This window comes from Anas acuta, chromosome 6 (assembly GCF_963932015.1).
Source record: "Anas acuta chromosome 6, bAnaAcu1.1, whole genome shotgun sequence".
In the NCBI taxonomy this organism is placed as follows: Eukaryota; Metazoa; Chordata; class Aves; order Anseriformes; family Anatidae; genus Anas; species Anas acuta.
In genome coordinates, this window is record NC_088984.1 from 385,373 (window position 1) to 409,922 (window position 24,550).

Consider the following 24,550-nt stretch of genomic DNA (forward strand, 5'->3'; position numbering starts at 1 on the left):
CTGCTTCATGGCTTTCCTCTTCATCACATTTCGGAAGATTTCAATTATAAGGTCTGCTGATAAGTTTCAGAGATACGAAGAGTAATCTGCATTTAGAACATATAACAGTAGGCTTGTAAGAGTGTTGTAAGTATGCTTAGATTATTGGCAAAAGCATTTATTCGATGCAAAACAATTGTTTTTATTTTATCAGATTCTGTACTGGTTAATGTTTTATCCCCCATAGTAAATCTCACAGTTTTCTGGAAAGCTAGAGTAGAACATTACATATGTTACAGCCACATTACATACATATTTGCATTTTTCAGCTTGTATCCTGATTTGACTGTACAGCTAGGACAGTTAAGGAGCTTGCAGCTATGATAAGAGAGGTGAAGCTTGTCTCACTGACTTCACATTACTAATGTATTGTTTTCCTCGCTATCAGCCAGTATTTTCATTCCAATTTCAATAAAATTAAAATTACAGAATTATATTTGAAAAGTGAGCTTGAATCATAAACACGCCATCATATATCTTATTGGATAAGATCAGGGTTTTAACTACTGGAAAAAAATGTGCGTAATTTTTCTTACTTGCTAACCTTCTCTCCTATTAATGTTACTATCCATCTGTTTTTGGAGAGGAAAAGTCCAGTGTGCTTTTCTTCCTTCCTGAACAATGTAGGCTGATCTAAATTTAGAGAATTTCTTGACAAACTTTTGAACTCTTTATTTTAAAATACCGTTAATAGAGAAAGGTCAGTGAAGAGTTTTCTGGCTGCCACCTTGGATTCTGTTTTGTCTCTTAGCATCCCTTTGAAAACAAATTGGATGGCACAGAAGCAGGTGCAAATTAAAAGTTGTATTTTGCTTATGACAACTATGTACGTTTAAAAAGAGATCTATTGCTTTTTCTTAATTCTTCTTATATGACTTATTTAATTTCTGAATGACAGTTTAACTGAACAGCTGTACCCTATGAATGGGCACTGATATCTGAGGAACCATCATGAACACGCTGAACTGCTGGTCCAGGGGACTTAACGTTAATGAACAACATCAAGCCTGTATCGTATTTTCCCTGGATGTTCTACATCTACCAAAGCGTGCCTGTGAGCTGACCACTAAAGATGGAAATCAAGAACAGCACAACTATGCTGTTTGATTTTGCGCAACTCTTTGTAGTTCTGAGTTCAAGGTAGATCTAACAATGCAAGCTTTTTTTTACATGTACGCTTAGAAAAACGACTATCTTTTATCACGCACGTTTCTGTTGACTGTATTGTCCGAAATAACCACGGGTTATAGAAGCTACACTTCTGTGCGTGCTGTTGATTCGCCATTTGTTACCGAGCGAACAATTTCGAGTGAGTCTCCCAGCTGTTAATTACGGGCCGCTCTTTCAGCAGAAGCCGCCAGGAGCTAAGGGAAGGGTGGCGACGGCTCGGCGGCAGCGGGGAGCGCCTCGGGCCCCTCGTGCAGCCCGCCTCGCGCCGGCCCCACCGCGCTGCTCCCGCGACGGGGGCGCCTGTGTGGCCGCACCGCAACGATCCTTCGCCGATGAGGAAGGAGACTGCAGCCTTACGGGGATGCACGCTACCGCACCGGGAAACGAAGGCGTTTGGGAAAGCGTTGCCGGCGAAGTGGCGGGGGAAAAAAACGAGAAGCGGCCAAACGCCGGCGCCGACGTTGCTTCAGTGCGGGGACGGCGGGGGCAGACGTTGGGCGGCGCGGCGGCGGCCCCGGCCACTGCGGCAGGCCGGGCTGCGGCGCCGCGAGCCAGGCGGCGCGGGCTGCGCGCGCGCAGTGGCCCCGCCGTGAGGCGGTGGGGCGGGGGGCGCTCCCGGGAGGGCGGGGCGAGCGGGGCGGGGCGCGGCCGTGCGGCCCGTTTCCGCCGTCCCGCGGCACTGCGGTGCCCGGCGGCGGCTGGCGAGGCGGGGCCCTGCGGCCGGGCCGCCGAGCGAGGGCCTCCCCCGAGCGCTCTCCGAAAGCCGTCGGCAGGGCGCAAGGTGAGGCGCGGGCTGTCGGTAGCGCCCGAAAGCGCCGCAGCTTTGTCTGTAAGGGACAGCGGGTGGCTCGCGAGCTACGGAGGAAGTGGCGGCTGCCAGGGGAGGCGATTCCGCAGCGCTGTGCCGGGGACAGCGGGCCGCAACGCGCCCTCGGCTGCGGGAACCTCCTGCGCCCTGTCCGTGCTGCAGGGAGGCTCCTCAGCTGCTCCTAGCGGGAGGAAGCAGGCGGCTTTTCTCCGTACAGGCAGGAGATGATTTGCCGCTGCTTAGTCTGCTTAACACCTCCTGCAGCGGTTCCTCTGGAAGCAGGGGTGCAGCAGCGCTGAGCGAGGGTTTAAATGTGCTTTCTAAGATTTGGAGATTGCACGAACGAGGAAATCAATTGCCTTGTACTCCGTCTAATCTGCGTCTCACGGTTAGGCACCTAACCCAGATCTGTCCGGGAAGAAAAAGCGCGAGCTGGCCAGTGCTAGTACAGGTAACTGCCTGATTTGGCAAGAGTAGGGAATATGATCGAAGAGAAGATGCAGCGGCTCTTTCCCAGCAAATCAGTAGCTGTCAGGTCCACAGACTATGTCTCGGTTTAGCTTTTATTCTTTGGTCGTTCTTGCTTCCCATAGCTGTTAGTTTAAAATGCACGTCTATCTTTGGAAGTAAAGACCAAATGTAATTCTCGCTGATTTGTGTTTCAGTCCTACTATACATCCGTTGCCTGTGCCCAGCTAGAGCTCTAGCAGTCTATTTCATACACACAGCTCTAGTGGAGTCAGGTTTAGAGGTATGATTGGACAAGTTTCTGCTACTTTCATGAAATAGTATGTTAATGCGGGTGGCTTAGAAATAGTCCACAATGCATCCAGTTACAACTCAGGGAGGGTTGTTTGAAAACAAATACAAAGACACCTTGCAGCTGTTTTGTCCTAGCTTGGTAGGATTTTATTTATTTATTTTTTAATTCAGATTGTGAGAAACAAAGTTGTGTTTTTGCAGTAGTGAATTACTTTTCTGTATTCTAAGGTCGTTGTGTAGTCATAATAAGGAGAAACACTAAGTAGGTAAGTGGACAGTGGAAGGCCTCAATGTTCCAAAATAAGGTAGAAGCTTGAGAAAAACAAGATGAGCAGTGTGAGAATAGTAAAACAAAGATCATAAGTTCTCAAGACATAAGAAAGGAGAAATTAAAGGGTTGAAAAAAAAAAAGAAAAATTGTACATATATGGTATAGAGGAGTGTCGAGTAGGTTATGAACCTGTAGTCCTCAGCCAGTGAAGAAACAGGGGAGGTGATGAGGCGTCAGGTAATAAGAAATAAAAGGTTATGATTTGTTTACTAAAATGCGCTCCTGTTGGACAGGATGCCCGCCACTGAAATCGTAAATAGAATAGCTTCATAGAAGATCCTGTCTGAAGAAAATTATTTGAGATGTTGCTCACAAGATCATATATATATCCCAATCCTACATAGAAAGATATATCTGTTTGTAGCAAGTGGTTTATAAATTTTTTGCTTGGTGACTGGCCTCTCAAAAGGCTACTTCATTGCCTAAATCATAAAATTCATTGCCTAATTCATAAAATGCTTACTTCATTGTGTCTCGTGTAGATGCAGCGGTTAACAACTTTGAACAGCAAACATATTAAAATAAATAAAAGTTCTGGAATAAGCTCTATCGCCAGCGCCCCTAGACTAGATAGTTATTATGTGAGCTTGCACGTTTTATTTCAAAATTGCAAATTGACTTAAATAAAAGTTCATATATGTTAATTCTAACTGATTCACAAACTTCTCATCTTGTTGCTGTGGATATTCTATGCTTTAAGTTGAAGACAAAAGCAATGCTTAAATGAAAAATTAGTCTCTGCAAAACATCTGTTTTTTCCTGGAGAAAGTATCTTGTTTAAGGTAGCATGTATGATGTATGAAATAGGAGAGACTAACTGTTTTAACTTTTTTTTTCCAGATTTTTTTCTTTGAAAGTAGATAAAATGGCAACATTAATTCACACTTTAGCAGATCACAGTGATGATGTCAACTGCTGTGCCTTCTCACCATCGCTCTTGGCTACTTGTTCCTTGGACAAAACAGTTCGTATTTATTCTTTAAGTGACTTTACTGAGCTTTCATACTCACCTTTGAAAGGTCATACATATGCTGTCCACTGCTGCTGCTTCTCTCCATTGGGACACCTTTTAGCTTCATGTTCAACGGATGGTACTACCATGGTTTGGGACACTCATGATGGTCGGGTGCTGGCAGTGCTTGGGCAGCCCAGTGGCAGTCCAGTTAGAGTCTGCCGATTTTCCCCAGAATCCACGTATCTGGTGTCAGGTGCCGCGGACGGGAGTGTAGTTCTTTGGAATGTGCAGTCATTGAAACTGTACAGGTCAGTGCCAAATATCTTTTCACAACCTTTTTTTCAATGACAGAAATATAATATAAGTGCTATTCTTTTAGTAGTATGCTGTAACGTGCACAGACTGGCAGACTTTACACCTCTGATTTATGTGACAAAGAAAAGGGAATAGGATGTTGAAGACCAAAAGAACATAAATAGGAGAAGTGCTAAGTTTTGTTTGTGTTGTTGTTTTTTTTTTTAAGTTGAACAATGCAAACTCAAGAAGCTTGAATTAATTATGTTATTATTATTTTATTGTTGTTATATTATTATGTTGATGTTTAGTAACAATGTAGAAACTATATTGTTGTTTTGAGCTTAAATTATTCTGATTCAATATTTACATTGTAAGAGAACAAAAAAGAACGTGAACATTGCTTTCCTGTTCACCTCACTTTTACTTTTCAAAGTTTATTTCAAAGTGCTAACATGCCAACAGTGGTCAACTTAGTCTTAGTTGTATATATTTTGGGGATGTGTGTGTGTGTGTATATATATATACACATACATACATACATATATATTCAGCTGATAAATTCCGTGAATGATTATTCACATTTGTAATTGCAGGTACACCTGCCATGCTTTTTCTCTTAAAGCTGAGATCAATATTACTTAGAAATTACCAGTGTGCTTAAAAATTACATCAAGGGTTTTAGTTACCCATCAGATGTCACTCTGTGGTCCTCTGCTTCTTTTGCAACATTTGAGTGTGTTGATGCTAAATGAGAGCCTTTTACCATACTATGCTGTCATTTTACTAAATATATGGATGATAATTACAAGATAACCAGTTAGTCCTTATTAGCTGGACAGTTGTAATTGGCTCTCCAAATTGTGAAGAAAATGGCAAGTTAAAGCATCTTTATGAAGGGTGTGAACAAACTCAAAGCAAATTAGTTTATGTATGTTTCTTAAAGTGTTTGCCATTTCCTGTTCAGTAGCAAGAATACCAATATCTGACCTGAAAGTCATAAAAGCATACACATTTGTATAGTGCTCTTTATCTTGCTATTAAGTTTTCAGAGCGGCATCTGTAGCTTTTTCTGTGTGGAAGAATGAAAGTTTTAAAATCTGGGCTGAGGAAACAGAATTGTATATATGAAAAGGGCAAGCAGAGTAGTGTATTTGCTAGTATGCTTAATGATCGAATTAAGGGAGTCAATAATTTTTTGGTTGTCCTAGGTCTGGTTAGAGAGAACCTCAGGCAAATTTATGGACTTGTCTTCTGTAGCATTAAGTTTGACGCCTCTGGCAGTAAATAAAATTTCTATCAGCAAAAGAGAATGTGTAGGTATTCTACAAAATACCATGACAGAGTAAATAGGACTGAGATTTCTTACTGTATGACTGTTGCTTATGTCTGTGACTTTTTTCCTAGGCTTAAAGATTGTTATGCACACTCGCCTGATCTAGTATCTGTTAAAAGGAATGGGACACTTTCAGTTGGCTTGACATTACTGTCCGATAACCCAGAGGATGTTAGATTGACCCTGCTTCCTTCCTGAGACATTTGCGTATCTGCTAGGAATTTTAATATATGATCAATTTTTACAAAGTACTTTGGCTGACTTAGTTAAAGTACGGAAATCATAATTTTTAAATTTACCTTCTCTTGTCTATGAGTGATTTGAATTAACCCTATATCATAAATCACAAAGTACTCTACTCAGCTACAGCTTATCATAAATGTTAGTAGGTTTTCTGTTTTGGCTTTAAAAACAAGAGAGGAATTGTGGGAGTTGTTTCCCCCCTGTTTTCACAGATGTGAGTCCATATTATGACTGTTGTATATTTATCATCGACTTTGAAAATTTATTCTGCCGTAGATTTTTAATACTGTATTTTGCCTATCAAGTGGTAAGTCCATTATAATTGTCTTTAGTTTGAAGCTTATTTTATCGCTCAACTAAAATGATATTACCTTGGAGTGTCATCTCATGTTTTTCCTTCTGTAGTCAAAGAGCAGGCCCTGATTCCTTCAGCTCTCCTTATTGTGCATCTCATTGCACAGCTGGAGATAGTTTCTCTGCCCTCTGTTACCAAGTTCCAAAATGCAGGGCTTAGAACAGTTTGGTGTATTGCATCAGATCACATTTTAGAGATCAGTTCTTCAGAGCGTTACTTCTTCTAAACTCAAATACCATATACTCTTGCTTTTCAGATCTGGGAGTGTTAAAGATGGTTCTTTGGTGGCCTGTGCGTTTTCTCCGAATGGAAATTGCTTTGTCACTGGATCATCATGGGGTGATATAACCATTTGGGATGATACAATGAGATGCCTATATAATGAAAAAGCACATGATCTTGGTGTTACCTGCTGTGATATTTCTTCACAGCCAATTTCTGGTTAGTCACTTGACTCTTCAGGGGAGGAACATGGGAAAGGAAGAGTGATTCTATTTCTCTCTAGTTCTTATTTTTATTAGTGCTTGAGATAACAGATGACATTGGGAGGAGCTGATGTTTCACAATATTCCAAGTACTCTTAAGTAAAAGTAGTTGTGAGGCTGATGACAAGGAATATACTAGGTCAACAAAGTGATTAGCTTGCTTATGTTAGCTTTCACTAGCTAATTATGCTATCAGAGTTTTGAAAAATGTTCAGGCAACATCTGTAAGAGAAGCCTAGCAATCAGGGCTGACAAAGGTGTTCGAAGATGGAGTGCCTGATAACAATTACCACTTGTTTGTAGCATGCCCCTCTGCCTCCCCTCCCCCCCCCGAAGGTTAAAGCAATGCAAAGAACTGTAAAAGTAGTAAGCCGAATGCAAGAGCTGTGGTGTGTGAATAGATTGTTTTCCTTCACCTGACTAGGAGGAGTCTGGGGGAGAAGTGAGCCCGGGATCTTATGTGCACCACTAAGATGCAGTACTGTTCAGGTGTCTTACAGCTGGTTTAGCTGACCTTGTTTTATCAGCTGCATTTCATTTTTTTTCTTTATGTGCTTCTCCACCATTGTGATGGGCAAGAACTTAGTTTTGTCTTTTGAGAATAAAATCTGATATTCTAGTATGTACTTGGGTATTGAGATGAAAAACATAAAGCACGGGTAGTGCAGGTCTTTGTCAGGGCTGCAGTGCATAATCTGTTCATTTTTCATTTATGTCGCATCTGTAGGGCTTTCTTTGGGACTGAAATAATTAAAACTTAGGCCACTTTATATATGAAAATATAGATACTAAAATTTCACTTTAAACTAACGGCTACCTCAGGGAAAGCTTTGCATTTGTGGACACAGGCTTTTAAAATTGCGTAGAGACCCCAGCTTACTGCATGATTGTGTGGGAATCCTGAAGAGTTGCATGTCTCTGTCCCTAGCTAGTATAGTGGGAAGAAATATTTGTACAAACAAGAAGAACCTCTATTTGAAACATCCTGTAGAATTAATTGCAGTACAGGGAAGCGTCATAATCAAGCAATCAAATACTGGCAACTTGGAAATTTTTGGAAATTCTGAAATTTACAAGTGTATGGAAAGCTGAAAGGTTAATTTGTATAATTTTTATCTGGAAAAAGTTTTTCATACAGAGTTAAGAGATCTCATAGTCAACTGCTTTTATAGGAGGTAGGGAAATTGCACAGAAATCTCACTGTCTGACTCATCTTGACTTGTCTTGACTTACTTTTCCCACTGTACTCGGCTCTGGTGAGGCCACACCTCAAGTACTGTGTTCAGTTTTGGGCCCCTCGCTACAAGAAGGACATCGAGGTGCTTGAGCAGGTCCAGAGAAGGGTGACGAAGCTGGTGAGGGGCCTGGAGAACAAGTCCTATGAGGAGCGGCTGGGGGAGCTGGGCTTGTTCAGCCTGGAGAAGAGGAGGCTCAGGGGCGACCTTATCGCTCTCTACAGATACCTTAAAGGAGGCTGTAGTGAGGTGGGGGTTGGCCTGTTCTCCCACGTGCCTGGTGACAGGACGAGGGGGAATGGGCTTAAGTTGCGCCAGGGGAGTTTTAGGTTAGATGTTAGGAAGAACTTCTTTACCGAAAGGGTTGTTAGGCACTGGAACGGGCTGCCCAGGGAGGTGGTGGAGTCACCATCCCTGGAGGTCTTCAAAAGACGTTTAGATGTAGAGCTTAGGGATATGGTTTAGTGGGGACTGTTATAGTATAATTTCCAGTGCTTCATTTCCTGATGAAATTATTTTGGGGGCTTAAAAAAATACGTCACTGGCCCTTCGTGCTTCAGCCTATATGCACCGAGATAGAGAGAAATAGAGAAGAAAGCGTAATCATTTTTAGTTTAATTTAAACCATATGTTGTTGAAAAACAATTTTTTTTGGTATTGTTTAATCATCAAGGAGTGAAACTTCTGGGACTACTGGCAGATTTAATGCATTATACAATACAAGTAGTGCTTATCCAGCACAATAAAATGTGACTTCAGATTGAGACTATCTTTGCATGCTTAATTTGGAGCAAAATTGGAGCCCAGAGTGTCTGTATCCAGAGCGTCAGTGCTGCCCTCCTCCTGAATGAGCAAACTTCAATGAAATTGCCTAATGATTGAAAAAAAAAAAAAAAAATCTTGCTAAAATTTTTTAGTGTACCTTAGTGGAAGACTGTTTATTCCTCTTTTAAGTTATTCAAAGAACTCTACATGTACAGCACTGTAATACCCTACTAACAACTTGGCAACGTGTAAAATGTGGCCAACTCTGTGCATTGTGACAGAATTCTCATTGTGTCCATTTTACCAAGAAATGTGCTTTTACAGTATGATAGCTAAGGCATGCTACGCATCTCAGTATGAACAAGCTCTTGCACTGTAAAATCCTAGCAAAAATGAGGCATTTTGATATTTGACAGATTTGAAGCCAGCCCTAAGATTTGCCACAGCTGAAGTAGCTCTGATCATTCCTGTGAACTGCAAGTATGTATAAGAGAATTTTCTTCTGATAACCAGATGAAACTGAAACTACACTTTATGTGGTGGAAAACAGAGATGAAATCTCAGGGGTAATTTTGTTAGATGCTTGACTGTAACAATTCTGACATTTGCAGTAACTACAAAGCTGGAAAGATGAGCACTTATTTAAGGTACTTATACTTACGTTATTATGTTAGCATCTGATAGAGTTTTCTGATTTTCAGTGTTAAACCTGACAATTCTTGTAGGAGTTTTAAGACTGCTACTGGCAGAGGTAACACCATTGAAGGAATGTTGTGGTGATTTGTGTCAGCCTGGTGTGCCAGCTCACTGGAGTAGAAAAGCAGAAAGAATTGGGCTAAGAATAAAAGAAAAAAAATGTTAACAGACAAAAACAACACCTTTAGAATGGAACTTGATGATAATTCAGAAATGTTCATATCCATTGAATAGAGAGGGGAAAGCTATGAAGCTATTGGTACTGTTGTATTTCATCTCATCATCAAACTAATGCAAGTATTTCTCAAGAGTGGTTAGCTAGATTGCAGTCATAAAACAGTTTATAAAAAATGAAACACTCAGCAGACAGAGGAACCAAACACACACACCATCCAGAACATGTGATACAGGAAGACAGTAGTGCAGTTCTGGGTTTTATCTACCTGTTCAGGAAACAGTGTAGCAGTGATACCTGTTTCTTACTTGCAAATGTTTTTAGAACCTCTGCATTTATTTTTGTCAACACTTCTTAACGTAGTACTGAGATTACAGAGATCTACCAAATCGTGTATGAATGCTGGTGTAATTTACTGATACACTTCAGTTTTTGTTGCTTCTGATTCCCATTAACATATTTGAATTTTATCAGATGGTGAACATGGATCCAGATACTTCCAGATGGCTTCTTGTGGTCAAGATAATAAGGTCAAAATCTGGCTTATTTTGTTTGCAGACTCCTTAGGTTTGTATTGGGCTTTATTTATTTATTTTTTTTTCCATAATTAAATGTCTTAACTCTTTAGTGACAATTTGCATGTAAGATCAAATTTATACTGCTACCATGGATTCACAGCCAAACTAACCACACATTGAAAGTATTCTTTTGATTTGTGTTGTTGGAAAACAGCTAATGAATGCTGTGGTTTGTGAGATTGGGCCCTATAGCTTTTTATTTAGTAATCTAGCAATAATTGTAAAGGTAAATGTAAAAAAAATTGTATTTTTTTAATTACAATTAATTAATTACAATTACAATCAATTAATTACAATTACAATTACAATTAATTACAATTACAATTAATTACAATTACAATTAATTACAATTAATTAATTGTAATTGTAAAAAAAAAAAAACAACAAAAAAAAAAACAAACAAAAACCTCCAATCCTCTCAACCTTAACATCTTGATAAATGTTTGGTTTTAGTTGGTATTGTCACCTTTGGTAACGAGTATAATTTCTACTGTGACCACCAGGCAGGTTGGTAGTTTGAAACCTCTTAATCTGCCAGGCCACAGAAAGGTTTCATTTCATTTTTCAGTACATCTTGGTGTTTTGAGCAAGAACTGAAGGAATGAAAATGGTGTTGGCTCTACTGAAACTGCAATGCAAATGTATGACTTACATAGAGACTAAGCATATGGGCAAAACCATCTCCAGTGGGAATTTCTTGTCATATCTTTTATATAGAAGTCAGTAAGGATGAATGTTGTATGTACAGATACACAATTATCTAAAATACTGTTAGACATTGTAAAACTACAGAGTGAAGAGGTCAGAGAGGATAAACTTAAATTCTCTGTGTGATTCTTTATCCCCTTCTCTGTAGGCAGTAGGTCAGAGTCAGATCTTTTGAGGCAACTTTACACTCCTAAAAGTATGTTGTTTTAATGCCTTGTCAGATATGTCCATATGTAATAATTTACTTCTTGTATTTTCAGGTGTTGAATTAAGATACAAATGTACATTGAGTGGACATTCTGCCCCAGTTCTGGCTTGTGCGTTTTCTTATGATGGACAGATGCTAGTTTCAGGGTAAGCAGTATCTTGTACTTGTTGAAATTTCATGTAGGTGGCTGTCCAGTCAACACTTAAATATTGTAAAACAAAGTTCTAAAGTGCTGCAGATTCCAAAATATATTTCCAGTACTTATGGCATCGTTCTTTGACCTCCAGAACTAATGAGGTGTCTTTCCAATTGGTTTGCATCTTGTGGGTGATTGAGTTTGAAATATAAGATGTTGTAAGCTCTGTTCTCTGAGTATTACAACGAAATTCATTTTTTCTGTGTTTATGTGGCTTTTCTTGTGTGTGGATACTCTAACATCTATTAAAAAATATGAATTTACATTGCAACCTTACCATGTCTTTGGGACACCATTTATGGTTTTTCTTTTCCTTCTCACTCAAATTTTCTGGGAAATTCTTGGAAACTTAAATACCTTGAAATTTTTGTCTTTGACAGATTTGATTGAAATTAGCCATTGTTAAAAAGGTATTAATCGATCCATATTCATAGTATGGCAGCATAGGCCTTTTTCCCTAAAAAGTGCATGATCAAGATATTTGTAGACCTGTTTTTTTGCTGCCAGCCCTGTACAGAATAATGGTTAGGACCCAGATTAATCATGAATCATCAGCTATAGACTAATATGATTATTAGTCTTTGTTAGAGGGTGATAAGGGAGTTGCCAATCTCATTGCATGGTCAGTTGCTATTGTGTTTGAAAGACCCAGGGTGGTGGAGGTGAGGGGAAAATTCCTGATGAGTTAAAAAATTAAAATGTCATGCTCACCTCTAAGGAGGACGAGGCAGAGGACCCAGAGAGCTACAAGCCAGTCAGCCTAACTGCAGTCTTCAGGGAGGTTGTGGAGCAAATCCTGGCAGTGGCTTGGAAGCTGCTTCTAGGTGTAAATGCTTGGGAAAAGCAGCGGGAGCTGATCGAGGGGAAACTGATCCTGACTGATCTGACCACCGTCTGCGATGAGGTGACTGGCTGCATGGCCAAGGAGAGAGCAGCTGTGCTGTACGCCTTGGCTTTATCAAGCCCTTCGGCGTGGTCTCCCATCAAAGTCTTACATCCAGACTGTGGAAGTGTAGGTCAGGTAAGCGGATGGTAGGATGAATGGGAAAGTTACTGGACTGTCAGGCTGAAACAGTTGTGATGATGAGCAGTGCAAAGTGAAACTGGCAGCTGGTTGCTAGTGGTTTTCCTCAGGGATCAAGCTGTTGAAAGAAGGAATTTTAAATGAGGTAGATATCATCATTTATGGTTCTAAGAATATGAATGACCACATGCTTTTATTCTGCACTCTATGAAGAAAAGTGCTTGATCACTTCTAAACTGTCCCACTGGCAACTTAATCTAACAAATCAAAGGATTCTTCTCTAGATTTTAATCATCTTTATTTTATGAAGATATTTTAAACTGAAACATGGAAGCTGATGTCTTGTGAAGGAAAAAGAAAGGACCACAACAGCAAATAAACGGAAAACTATGCAAAACACAGAAAACAATAGCTTTCTTTGACATTTTGCTGCTGTAAAAAGAATATAGTCTTTTTCAGTATTTGAAGATCATTCTGAATGTTTATGGCCTTAAGTTATTTTATTTTCCATTAGATATGTGGATTATTGTTTTACATCTAGATTACATTGTCATAACTGAAATGTCTATCCCATTCAGCCTTTAATTAAATACTGCTGTCATGGCAAATAGCTATGCAATTTGTATTACATTAAATATTTTATGATTGATTGCATTGTGTAACTATATTTTACGGATCACACTGCAGTATTTCCTCTAGTTTGATTTGGAAATGAAAAGGTTTCAGAATTAAATAGAAGTGCTGAGAGTATGTAATGGTTAGCCAGATTCTGTGCATGATGCAGAGGAATGTCTGCATTACAGATACTTCTTGCAAAGGCCTATTTGTACCTTACATACAAACATAATTTTGTTTGTAGAGCCAGTATTGTTGGCCAGTTCACATAAACCTTGTACAAGCCCTCTGCAGCAGAAATTCTTATGGAAGTGCGAAATTTTATGTTGTATGTATTAATTTTTATATCATGCTATAGGTGTAGCTAACCAGTGTCATTGTCTTAAGTTGGACATGGGTGAAAAGGGTTTAAGTAGCTTAGCTTTCCGTAAACTTCTGTTAAGAGCTCTGTTCTTATTTTACTTGTGGAAAAGGTTTTTTACTTTGTTTTTTTCCTTCTTAATTAGGCAGTTCGTTTCATTATGACTCTGCACCACTGTAATGTCGATGTGTTTGATTTTTTTTTTGAAGGTCTGTGGACAAGTGTGTCATAATATATGAAACTGTAAGTATAGCATAGTGCAAGATCATTCTTTGGTGTGTTGATGAAATATCAGTGCTGTTTCTCCAATGAATTACCAAGATAAAGAATATTAAAGAATAGGAATTATATAAACCCAAAATATTTACTCTGTTATGTTGTTGTTGTTTTTTTTTGCTTGTTTTTGAGAAAAGTAAGTTTGAAGATCTTGAGAATTGATCGATCTCTCTCATTATTTATTTGTATCTCTTTGAGGGTTTTATTATTTTATTTCTCTACAGTGACAATATTATTCAGTGGACTCCATGCTTTTTTGTTCTTCATGTTGAGGCAGAAGGGGGTTCATTAATCTCAAATTTCATCCAAACCAAGAATGATGATACCTTTTGACCTAAAATCAGGAATAGTGATCACTATAATCCTTTAATTATTTATATATAAAGCCCACATAAAACAGAAGCATGATAAGGAATTCAAGAAAAAATACGTTAAATACTAATGTCCTTTCTTAAAAATGTACTCTTCAGGTATTTTGTGTAATGCTGTTATTACATCCTTTGAAGTTCACCTGTAAGTGGTATTTATATTTAGTACTTTATTATATTGAAAATAATAATTTTGCTGAGAATGAAGGATGAACAAACTTTAAGCTTCATCATCCTGCTCTGCAATTTCTGTTCTATTGATATAATTTTTCAATTAGGGTTTTTGAAGGGTGGCCTTTTTCCAGTGAATTTAACAGGGGACTTCAGTCAGGAAAGTTAAGTTACTTACCTGACTTTGCTGCCAGTCAGCTTTGGCAAGGTTGTATAATTTCTCTGAAGGTAACTTGTGTCATATTACAAGAATAATATTTCTTGTGGGAATATTTGGAAGTAGATATACAAATGAGTGATTTTTTTTTTTTTTGATCTTCAAGATTTAAAATCACAGATATTCTTTTTTTTTGCAGAATACTGGAAATATACTTCATACTTTGTCTCAGCATACCAGGTATGAATTCAGTATGATTATTCTGTTTTACTATTAATAAATTAAATCCTTTTATGTTAATTTTCACACATTTGTTTTTTATTTGTAGATATGTTACAACTTGTGTTTTTGCACCATGTACTGCCTTACTTGCCACAGGTTCAATGGATAAAACTGTGAACATATGGCAATTTGACAGTAAGCAACCCTGTGCAGGTTAGTATTTGGAGTATCTTTAATTTGTTAGATTTGGTGTATCTTTAATTTGTTCTTTAGACTTAAAGAAAAGTATTGTTGAACATCTCCTGAAGATGCAAAGATCCCACTTTTACTTACATGCAGTTAGTGTGTAACCTCAGAAGTATGTGGCACACTATTTTTTCTCTGAATTGATCTTATTAATATACAAGGTATATTCTCTCTCTCCCTCTCATCTGTTAGAAATATATTCATCTTTTCTGATACTATCTATTTCTTACTCTCTCAAATGACAGTATTTAAGACAAGGGTGTTATTCACAGAGACTGAAAGACTTTTTGGGCAAGTATAATTGACAGTGAGTTAAAGAGGAAATATGCTAATTGCAAGCATACTTGTCAACAGATACAGCTTGCCAGTTGTTACAGATGAAAAAAACACAATAACTAACTAATGTTACAAAATAGATGAGCACCTGAAGTATGCGGGGCAAAGATACATAGATCTCTGTTCAATACACAATTGTCTGGGGTTTGGTCTGCTTCTATAAGGAGGTATGAGACTTGGTTTCTGTGTTTGCTGATGCTTTTCAATATTTTTAGATCAACTTCCACAGAAATGTATAGCACATGTGAGTTCACACTCCTCTAAACTTTGAAAGTCAGTCATAGAAGATAAACCCAAGTGATTGTCCCCCACTGAAAGAATGTCAATTGAGCATCTCTTCTATCAAATGCTGGAGAATGTTCAGTAGTGAGAGCACTTGGAAAATGTTCATTACTGCTGTAGTTCCTAGCACTGTTTTTTTTAATTGTTGTTGTGTTTTGTTTACTGTCTTTTATCTTTCCTTTACAAAGGAAATACTGTAGAAAAGGAATCTGAGGTGGCTGTTCAGAACTGGTCAGAGGATGATGTTTCAGCCTGGCTTTGTGCACAGGGCTTAACAGACCTTGTTGGGCTTTTCAAACGGAATAACATTGATGGCAAAGAACTCCTGCATCTTACAAAGGAAAGTCTGACTAATGAATTAAAAATTGGTAAGAATGTGGAAATTCAAGTAGTTTGTAATCTTGTGAGTACGTATGAAATGATGGAGTGAAAGCGAGTTACGTGTTCCATGCATGGGTATGTTTTCCCTGAATTGCTTTTTTTTTATTACCGTAGGTAATCAGAAACAAACCAAATGTCACATTATTCGAAGTTCTCTTTCTTTGTGTTTGCTTATTCCTAGAGAAAAAAAAAAGCACATCCACCAACAATGCCACGTTAAGTGGTCTTACCTGCGCTTGTCTCTAATTTTTAGACTCTATATCAAGCTGTGGGAAAGTAATTTCAAGTTTTGTACACACTTAATGCTTCTGACTTTGGTAAATAGGGTTCTCTATAATTTTTACGGTCAGTCGGTAAAAGTGGTCTGTTTATAATACTGTGCGGTCAACTACCTCGATTTTAACAGTGAAATTCTTCAGAGTACAGTTAGTTTAATAGAAAAATACAAGGTATGTTTAGTTTTTACTTACTATGGAGATAAAGCATTAGATGTTCACATTTAGTAAGGATTGAGCAAAGCTTTCCAAGCTCAGACACTTTGTAATTCATCAGGCATCTTTCTATTTAATATGTTGTGCTGTCACTATTGCAAAACTGTAGTTAAATCTTAGAAGGAATCACAGGGAAGTGCCATATTCTGAAATAAGAAACTTCAGTATGGTGAACTACACGGGAACTTTCAAAATGTGAGTTCTCTATTCACTGTAGCTAGATTTAGGTGTAAATTTGCTGTTGGCATGTTTGCCAAAGTGAAATCAAGTATAGCAAAAGGCTGAATGAGTCAAGAAGCATTTTTAAAAATACATTTTTATTTTTAGAAGTTAGCATTCTTCCTCGTAGGCAGACTGCTCCCCTCTTTTATTAATTGTTTTGTGTGTGCATGTGCGTGGTGTTGGTATGTAGCTGATCATAGTATTTCTGTGCAACTAGCCTTGTTAAATTAGACAAACCAACATAGATTCTGGGAATCTGTCATGAATCGCCACCCATGGAAGACATGTAGCTCTACGTTTCTGTATATGTGTTCCTTAACATTGGAGTAGCTTAAAATTCTGTGGCACCAATCACCAGCTGAGGCTAATAAGATGATGCTGACTAGAGACACTGATGTGTATTTGTTCTGTCTGCTCATTCACAAATGAGTGCCTTTGAACTAACCAGTCTGAAAGAAAACAAGGCAGCACAGCACAACTGTAATTGTGCTTTTAGTTGTATTTTTAGATTAGAGAGAGATGGAAAAAGCTGCAATGTAATTAAAAAAAAAATCTCAACAAACAAGCTCAGGCATTTTTCAGTTGTCCCTTTGTAAGACATAGGACAACAATGTTGTACAGCAGGCTTAGGGTATTGAAATGGAGTGATGTAAATGACTTTTTATGACAAAAGCTAAGCTGAAGGCTGAAGAAAATCCTATAGATCATAGTTGTTCTGAAATTGTATGTCCTTACATTTAGCTTGACTGCAAGAGCACACCAGTCTTGTGAACTCAGGAAAAATGCAATCAGTTCCTGTAATGCTAATTGTACTCATTTTTTTAATCTGTAATTATTTTAATCTTGTAATTATTTGTAATTAATCCCTGCAAACATAGTCATTTTACCAATAGTGTTGTTTTGTAGCACATCAGATAGATGTGCAGCACATTCAGAGAGATGACTGTCATTTGTGGCTTCCAATTCATTCTTTACACTGTGCTGGCTACTTTTATTTTGGATCTTTCCATTATATGACTTGTGTTAAATTTAAAACAATATTTATATCAGTTTAAATGTTTTAAGCTTTTAAAGCTGTGTTGATATTCTAAAGGATTTTTTTCTAAAAGTAACATTAAAAGTTATTTTAAGATTTTTTATTTTTATTTTTATTTTTTTACAAATCTTTTTCAGGGCTCTTCTGGCAAGGTGTTTTGTTGATGTTTTTTTATCTGGTACCTTTGGAAAGTAAACACTCATTCTGGCATGGTACAGTGGGTGAAAGACAGCTTAGCAGTGAATGGGTACGATACTTGTCATGCAGCAGAAATAAGCTTAGTTAGGAGACTGACAGAATATCTGGGAACAAAGGAGTTGTCAGAAGGGTAATTTCAGAGACACACAATTAAACTGTTTATGAAAATAAAGAACAGAACACCTACAGCTGATATTTGGGTTTATTCTTGGTGCTGCATGCTTTCATTTCATAAATCAGCACTCATGGCTATCACTTATAATATAAGGTGAATATGTGATCCTACTATGCACCAGCACTGTTCTGCCAGGTAACCGTGGCTTTGCAGCAGTGTTGCATTTGCATTTGTTCTACCATTTGTTTTCATTGCTCCACAGAATTGTTGCAGGCCAGCAGCAGGCTGCTGTTAAGCTGGTTGTAGGGTGCCTGGGTGTCTGCAGACTTTCCCATATGGGGGGGTGGGGTGGAGCTGTGTCTCCTGTGGCACAACAGCCACCAAGTGCAAGACCTGACCTCTTTGCCTGACATTGCAGTGTTTTCACTTCATGTACATACAACTTTTCAGAGTCTCTAGGCCTGCGCAGTAAAATCCTTCAGAAAATTGAAGAACTGAGGATGAAAATGGTCTCTGTTTCTGTTGCTATCCCTGATGAGTTCTTATGTCCTATAACTCGGGAGCTTATGAAGGAACCTGTCATTGCAGCAGGTATGTCTTTGACAAATATTGAACAAAATAAATAGGGATGTGGGAACACAAAAAAACAGGCCTATCTGATCAGTTGTAGAAAGATAAACTGGTCTAAGTACCTATTGCAACAAAAATAGGACTGTTGTAAATGGTAAAATTGCATCGCTAATACAGAGGAAAAAAATTTGTTGTGCAGTTCCCGTAGTATCAACTTTACTGATGAAGCAGTATACATTTTTTTTAATGGTCCTTTCCTTTTGTGCCTCTGCAAGTTTGTAGTTAAAAGCCAAATTACAGAGTCATCTTGGTAAATGCACAGTTTTGCATATGGGGGGGGAAAACAACAACAACAACAAATTGTCTCATTACTAACTTAGCACACCATGTATATAGCACTTAGAAGTTTGTACAGAATGAGGTTCATTTAGGTGTGACAAGATTCTGGAGTGAGAGTTGCAAGAAGCAGCATGTGATGTAGTTATGGAAAGCTAATGTTTTGTAGTTCTAATCTTGGGGTGAAGGAGAGGAGTATCATCAAAAGATCATTACATTTTTGATGATCTGTAAACAGTAACTTCATAGCTTTGAGATACCAGGCCAGACTTGTCAGAGTCTAATCATTCAGAACACGAGAATGTTTGCTGATTACTAGAGTGAGAAGCATTGCACTTACTAGGACTTGAGCCTCAAAGCAGTAGCAGTAGGAGGAAAGTCTTCTGTCATTTTGAAATAAGGCTATATCATTTTAGAGTAGGATAGTTTAGCTGAAAAACATTGCCAGTGACTATTCACAGGTTTATTACAAAATCAAATAGGCATTTTTAAGAGAAATCCCCGCCCTTTCAAAATAAAATGTTCACAGTGTATGTAATCCATTATAATACGTTACTAATAAATATTACCTTGCCGCTGTTCAGTATTTGTGTATTACACTGCTGTCCTGAAAAGTGGTATTCCTGTGCATTTTAGAACACAGAGCAGGCATATACTGGGGGTTCCTCACACTGCTGTTTTATGGCAGTCAAAAAATGGGGAATTCCAGAAGTGTTCCAGTTTGCAGCAGGAACAACACTTTGTGGCAAGATGGCAGGTGATGGAAAGTATAGGATTTGGTGTTAGAAATGTCTGTATGCACTAGCTGCTTCATGGTCCTACATTGTCGAACTGAAGTTTTTCTACTACAGCTGACTTTAGAGATGTGGGCACATTTGCAGATTCAAATTAATTAGAGGAATTTAGCCATTTCTGAGATTAGAAAGTAAGTGCAGTGAGTTAGGAGTTTTATTTAGTTCAATAAGCTAAGAGTTAAGTAACACTTCTTTTATGCTTCTGCTCGATGTAAAATTTAAAGGAAAATAAAAGGCAGAATTCCAACCTGCATAGTGCTTTACCAAATTGACCAGCATAAATAAGATTTTTCCATGGTAAGTGGTTCATATTCAGTAACAAGGAAGGAAAGACCGTGGTGGAGCCTAGTGTCTGGGAGTAAGCTCCCCACTCTGTAAGGGAGTAAGCACGTAGCTGTAAGTTACGGCTTGTTTAGGTACCGACAGGAAGAAGCTGAAGGCCTGAAGCCAGACAGGTGCCCAGGGCTAAGTGGGGACCCAGCTCAGGGCTGTGGGGCTCAGGTCTGGTGGAGGGCTAATGCTTGGTGTTCACCGCTTGAGCATTGCACAGCAGCAGCAGTCCTTGGTTGGGTTAGTTATTAGATAGTACTGAGCTTTCATTTACCATTACCTATCACTTAAGCTGAAAATAAATTCCAATACTTTCAGAATGTATTTTGGTGCTATGCAGAAGCATAGACAGAAACTGATTTCAATTTCAGACTGAATTGTTTCTATTCACTTTCAGCTTTGTTGTTTTCGTCTTGAAAGGGTTCCTTAAACGAAAAGCATTTGTAATAAAGTTACTCAATAGCTTTAGAGCCAGCTAATTGGAAATATTTAAATTGTGATTAAATCCAACAGTTTTATTATCCAAAGGAGTGCAGTAATTTTAATACCATTGTGCCATTTATGCAATTTGGTAAAGCACAGCTTATTTATTTGTTTTTAATTATTATTTTAAGTAATGTCACTGTTTCACTGCTTTTTGTACATGAAAGGCTACAGGTACAGGGGACTTGGCTAAGAGCTCTGATGATTCCTTTGACAGCCTTGTGATTACCTTTGTTAAGCACTTCTAAAGCATATTTTAAGGTGTAATTAGTGATGGGAATAATTGAACTGGGAAGTCTTGCTTTCTTCAGTTATCAAAACCTCACAGGTATATATAACTTATCACTACAAAATAATGGTTATTATTCTGGAATTACTTACAGAATCATGTTGTTTTCGGCTAGGATTTTAAAAGTTGATTTAATAGGTAATATTTAAAGCTGACTGCCTATAGTAAAATAAGTAAATAAATATCAACTCTATAGAGACCTAGTACAAATACCTTGCTGGCATGCCTCTGCTGATAGTAGATGTGAGACAAAGCTCCGTGCCAACTGAAATTACCACAGTAGCAAAACATAAGTATACAGGTACCACTAACTAAAAGAGAGCTATCCGTATTTCATGCGTCCTGTGCCATCCCTACCCTATACTTCCTGCAAGTAACTTGGTACGGCTGTATAAAAAGTGTTACTTTAATAAGCTTAACCAAATGATTGTTCTACAACTCAGTTTTCCTGTTTGGACATCCTGGCTCACTTCCATCACTTACTTAAATATGTAAAATATGTATGGTGTAACACAGCACCCAAGCACCTGTCATATAAGCTTGTGATGATCGATTCTTTGCAGATGGCTATTCCTATGAAAAGGAGGCAATGGAAAATTGGATCAGTAATAAAAGACGATCTAGTCCCATGACAAATCTTCCTCTTCACTCTCTTATGCTTACGCCAAATAGGACACTGAAAATGGCTATCAGTCGCTGGCTGGAGACTCAGCAAAAGTATGGTGAAACCACTTAAGTTTTGAAGTTGTTTATTAAAACAAAACGAAATTGTATGTAGCTAACAGAAATAATTGTGTCAGAAACAAGGGGAAATGAAGTTTAATTCTGTTTTACTCCAGATGTCATTTCAGTCTTTATGCTAAGAAAAGAATGTCTTTACTGGTGGAAGCTGCTAAAAAATTACCGATTTTTTTTAAAGTTACTGATAATTTCACTTTGTAGTATTTCTGTTTAAGAAATCAAACATTCAGATTCACAGTTTTTCAAATAAAGTTTTCTTAAAATTTTCACTACATTTATGAGGTTTTGAGTCTTCATTTTGCAAAGTTAGTCTCTTCCAGAAGGTAAGAAATATCAAAGTATGTAATCGGTATTTCTTTTTCTAATAAAAAATAAAGTGTCATCTCTGTTCCCTATTACTGAACATGCATTTGGAAAGGCAGGGAGAGAGATCTTCCTGTAAAAGTGTCAGTGACACAGCTATATTAGTAACTTTTATTTTGTATGGAAAAAATACAGTAGCTGTGCAAAAATAGAACTACGGGACAAGAATAATATAAGACTTGTACAAAATGCCAAAGAAACAGTGAGCAATAAATAAACTAAAGCATAATAATGTGAACTTAGAAAATAATTTGTAAAAATGCATACGGGTGTTTACAATGTACATACAACACTGTACACAAACAAGACCTGAACGTGACAACCTCAAGTTGACCACTCCAACCAAAGTACAATCATAGGAATGTCACTGCAGCTGTATATTTTCAGAACTGTGCCAATATAAAACTTTATTTCCTCTGAAAAAATCTTCACAACTTCATCCGAAAGAGCAACTGCACATACACTTTTCCTTCAACTTTCATCTTCATTCCATCCATTTCTTGAGTGAGTTCACAACACTTACTAAAACATGTCATTGTTGTACCTCTTTACCTGACTAAACAAACAATATATAATTTTGCTGTAAAATAGCACCCAGAGGTGATTAAGTAAACTATATAAAGTGCGGTTATTGTTAACATGCCATAATATTGCGTTACTCAGTGCAATAACCAATATGGTCAAAGCCTCTCAATACACATGCAGATGTCACTGTTTAGTTTACTTGATTGCTTCTTGTTACTAAAAATAGCTATATTTACATGTCAAAACATGGCTGCTTTAAGCTTACTCATACACAAATTATTTATGCTTCCTAAATGTACATCATGCAACCCGAATTAGAGCCCACTAGAAAAGTGATAAAATACTATTTTTGATTTAAAAAACCCATACATATACAGATCTGAATGGTACGCAGCAGGTATTTTCTTAACACCATTCTGAGAAGCACTTAAGCATTATAGAGGCACAATTATGATGTACGTGATGAGATGTAATACAACTAAAAGCCAAGATTAAAGCCCTATGTAAAAGTAAAGTTGTATATTCAGGGTGAAGTGTAATGGAAATAGTTTCTTTGCTTGAGGTCCTAGTTTGGCTGACTGATGATCCTAGGTGATGCTTTCTACAGAATTTGCTATTCCAGTTACTATGACTGTTCTGTGATGGTATGAACAGCTTAAAGTGGTTGTACCCATGATATACTGGCCCACTTGGATATGTACTCAAACTTGAAAATGGTCAGCCAATTGCTATTTTGTATTGACATAATACCCTATGATGTTATAAGCAAAGTTTTATGACTACATAATATACAACATAATATTTACACGTTTGATTCAATGAATGATCGCTTTGGTTTTGTAGAAGTGACATGACTTAGATGGCCTTCCTTATTGATGTGAGAGTGTTGGTGTGCTAGAGCATCTGGGTATAAATGCAAAACTTGCCTAGATGGTCTGTTGTCTTGACAGCAGGCAGATGTTTGGCACTTAACCTCCTCCTGTTCTTTAGCTTGCATACCGTTCTGGTTGCTGTCGCCTGGGGCAATAACAGCAGAAGTTTTGGTTTGATAGTGTTTGACTGAGAACTGGTCAAAATTTGAGGACTGAATGCTCCCAGATGCAACATTTGTTGGTAATCCATCTGATGCTTGAGAGTGCCATGGGCGACTTGATTGATTATTCTGCTGCTGAAACCTTGCAGTCTTATCCATAATGCCCATAAATGGAGTATTGCGAGGTCTGTATTCAGCAGCAGTACCCTGAACTTGATTAACTTTATTCTCCTTGATTCGAACATCTGGCCCTATCCCCTTAATACTATCTGAAAAACTGCTAGCTGAAGTTAAGCTGCTGGTTGAGCTGGCAAGAAGCATACTGCCAGACGGAGAACAAGAAGAGACACCACTGGTTACAGGACTTTGCTGCAGTCTTGCTTCACTAGAAGTCATAGTAGGGGCTGTTGACATGTCAGTGGTTTTAGATTTACTTGCAAAAGAATGAGAAGAGAAATTCTCATTATGCTGTGAATGGGAACACTGGCTGGACATAAGCTTCTCATTGTACAGCTCAGAACTAGGACCTGTGGAAATACTTCCAGATGATGTGTTTGTTCCATCCAAATGCTGAATTTTAGAGTGATGGACTGGCAAAGGACTTTGGGAGAGATGATGAAAATTTGATTGTGCTGTCTTTGGACTACATTGACTACTTCCCATTTTTGATCCAGGCTGGATGGAGCTCAGGTGCTGATTAGTTTTTACAATCTGTGCTTGTTTTGTTGGCTGCATGATCAAGCCTGGTTCTCTCAAATATTTATTGCCTGTTCTGCCTTGAGGGGACACAGGTCTAGCTTTCTGCTGAACACTGTCTTGAAGGATTCTGGTGTATGATGCAGTAGCTAAGGAACGTTGCAGCCTTTGTGAAGATGAAACAGATTCATCAGGGTGTGGCAGCTCTTCCTCCCTTTCTTGAGGACCGAAGTTATTTGCACTTTGTATAAGCTCCTCCCCCTCATTATCAGAGTTGTTAGTTTGCTGTACTGACTGTGGAGAATGGTGCTTCTGTTGCTGTGTTCTCTGGAACTGCTTGCATTCCTCTTCTACTCGAGCCAGGAGACGTTTTATTTCTTGATTGCTAGGACACAGTTTTGTGGCTTCACGTAAATCAGCAAGAGCAGCAAGTAGCTTTCTACAGTAAAGAAATAAAAAACAACAACAACAACAACAACAAACAAACAAACAAACAAACAAACAACACAAGATTTGTTAGTAAAAGCCTGGGATGAATTTGAGCCTCAGC

General features: G+C 38.2%; 2 protein-coding genes across 19 annotated transcripts in view; one reads left to right on the forward strand and one right to left on the reverse strand.

The window, feature by feature from the left end:
- The first annotated feature begins 1,854 nt into the window (after positions 1-1,854).
- WDSUB1 (WD repeat, sterile alpha motif and U-box domain containing 1) lies at positions 1,855-21,657 on the forward strand. 4 transcript variants are annotated; one of them, XM_068686881.1, is made up of 11 exons: positions 1,857-1,990; positions 3,951-4,373; positions 6,550-6,734; positions 10,124-10,216; positions 11,196-11,289; positions 13,549-13,582; positions 14,511-14,551; positions 14,640-14,746; positions 15,586-15,765; positions 18,291-18,431; positions 21,206-21,657. In XM_068686881.1, exons 2-11 carry the CDS (start codon positions 3,976-3,978, stop codon positions 21,376-21,378), a joined length of 1,446 nt encoding a protein of 481 aa, XP_068542982.1. In that variant the 5' UTR covers positions 1,857-1,990; positions 3,951-3,975; the 3' UTR covers positions 21,379-21,657. The 4 variants fall into 4 exon arrangements, with proteins under 4 accessions (XP_068542985.1, XP_068542984.1, XP_068542982.1 ...); XM_068686882.1 differs by lacking the exon at positions 21,206-21,657 and adding an exon at positions 20,521-20,680; XM_068686883.1 differs by lacking the exon at positions 3,951-4,373 and having other exon boundaries at positions 1,856-1,990.
- Positions 21,375-24,550, reverse strand: part of TANC1 (tetratricopeptide repeat, ankyrin repeat and coiled-coil containing 1) — a 114,577-nt gene continuing 111,401 nt past the window's right edge. For all 15 annotated transcript variants that reach the window (XM_068686859.1, XM_068686858.1, XM_068686860.1 and 12 more), the window contains one exon: positions 21,375-24,439. In XM_068686859.1, the coding sequence (XP_068542960.1) occupies positions 23,074-24,439 (1,366 nt within the window). In that variant the 3' untranslated portion in view covers positions 21,375-23,073. The remainder of the gene's footprint in view (positions 24,440-24,550) is intronic.

Bases quoted from the DNA above. Each gene is read 5' to 3' on its own strand.
- WDSUB1 (XM_068686881.1), top strand. From the start codon at position 3,976: ATGGCAACATTAATTCACACTTTAGCAGATCACAGTGATGATGTCAAC. The intron at 10,217-11,195 runs GTTTGTATTGGG...TTGTATTTTCAG, and splicing joins TTTGTTTGCAGACTCCTTAG to GTGTTGAATTAAGATACAAA. The intron at 15,766-18,290 runs GTAAGAATGTGG...ACAACTTTTCAG, and splicing joins GACTAATGAATTAAAAATTG to AGTCTCTAGGCCTGCGCAGT.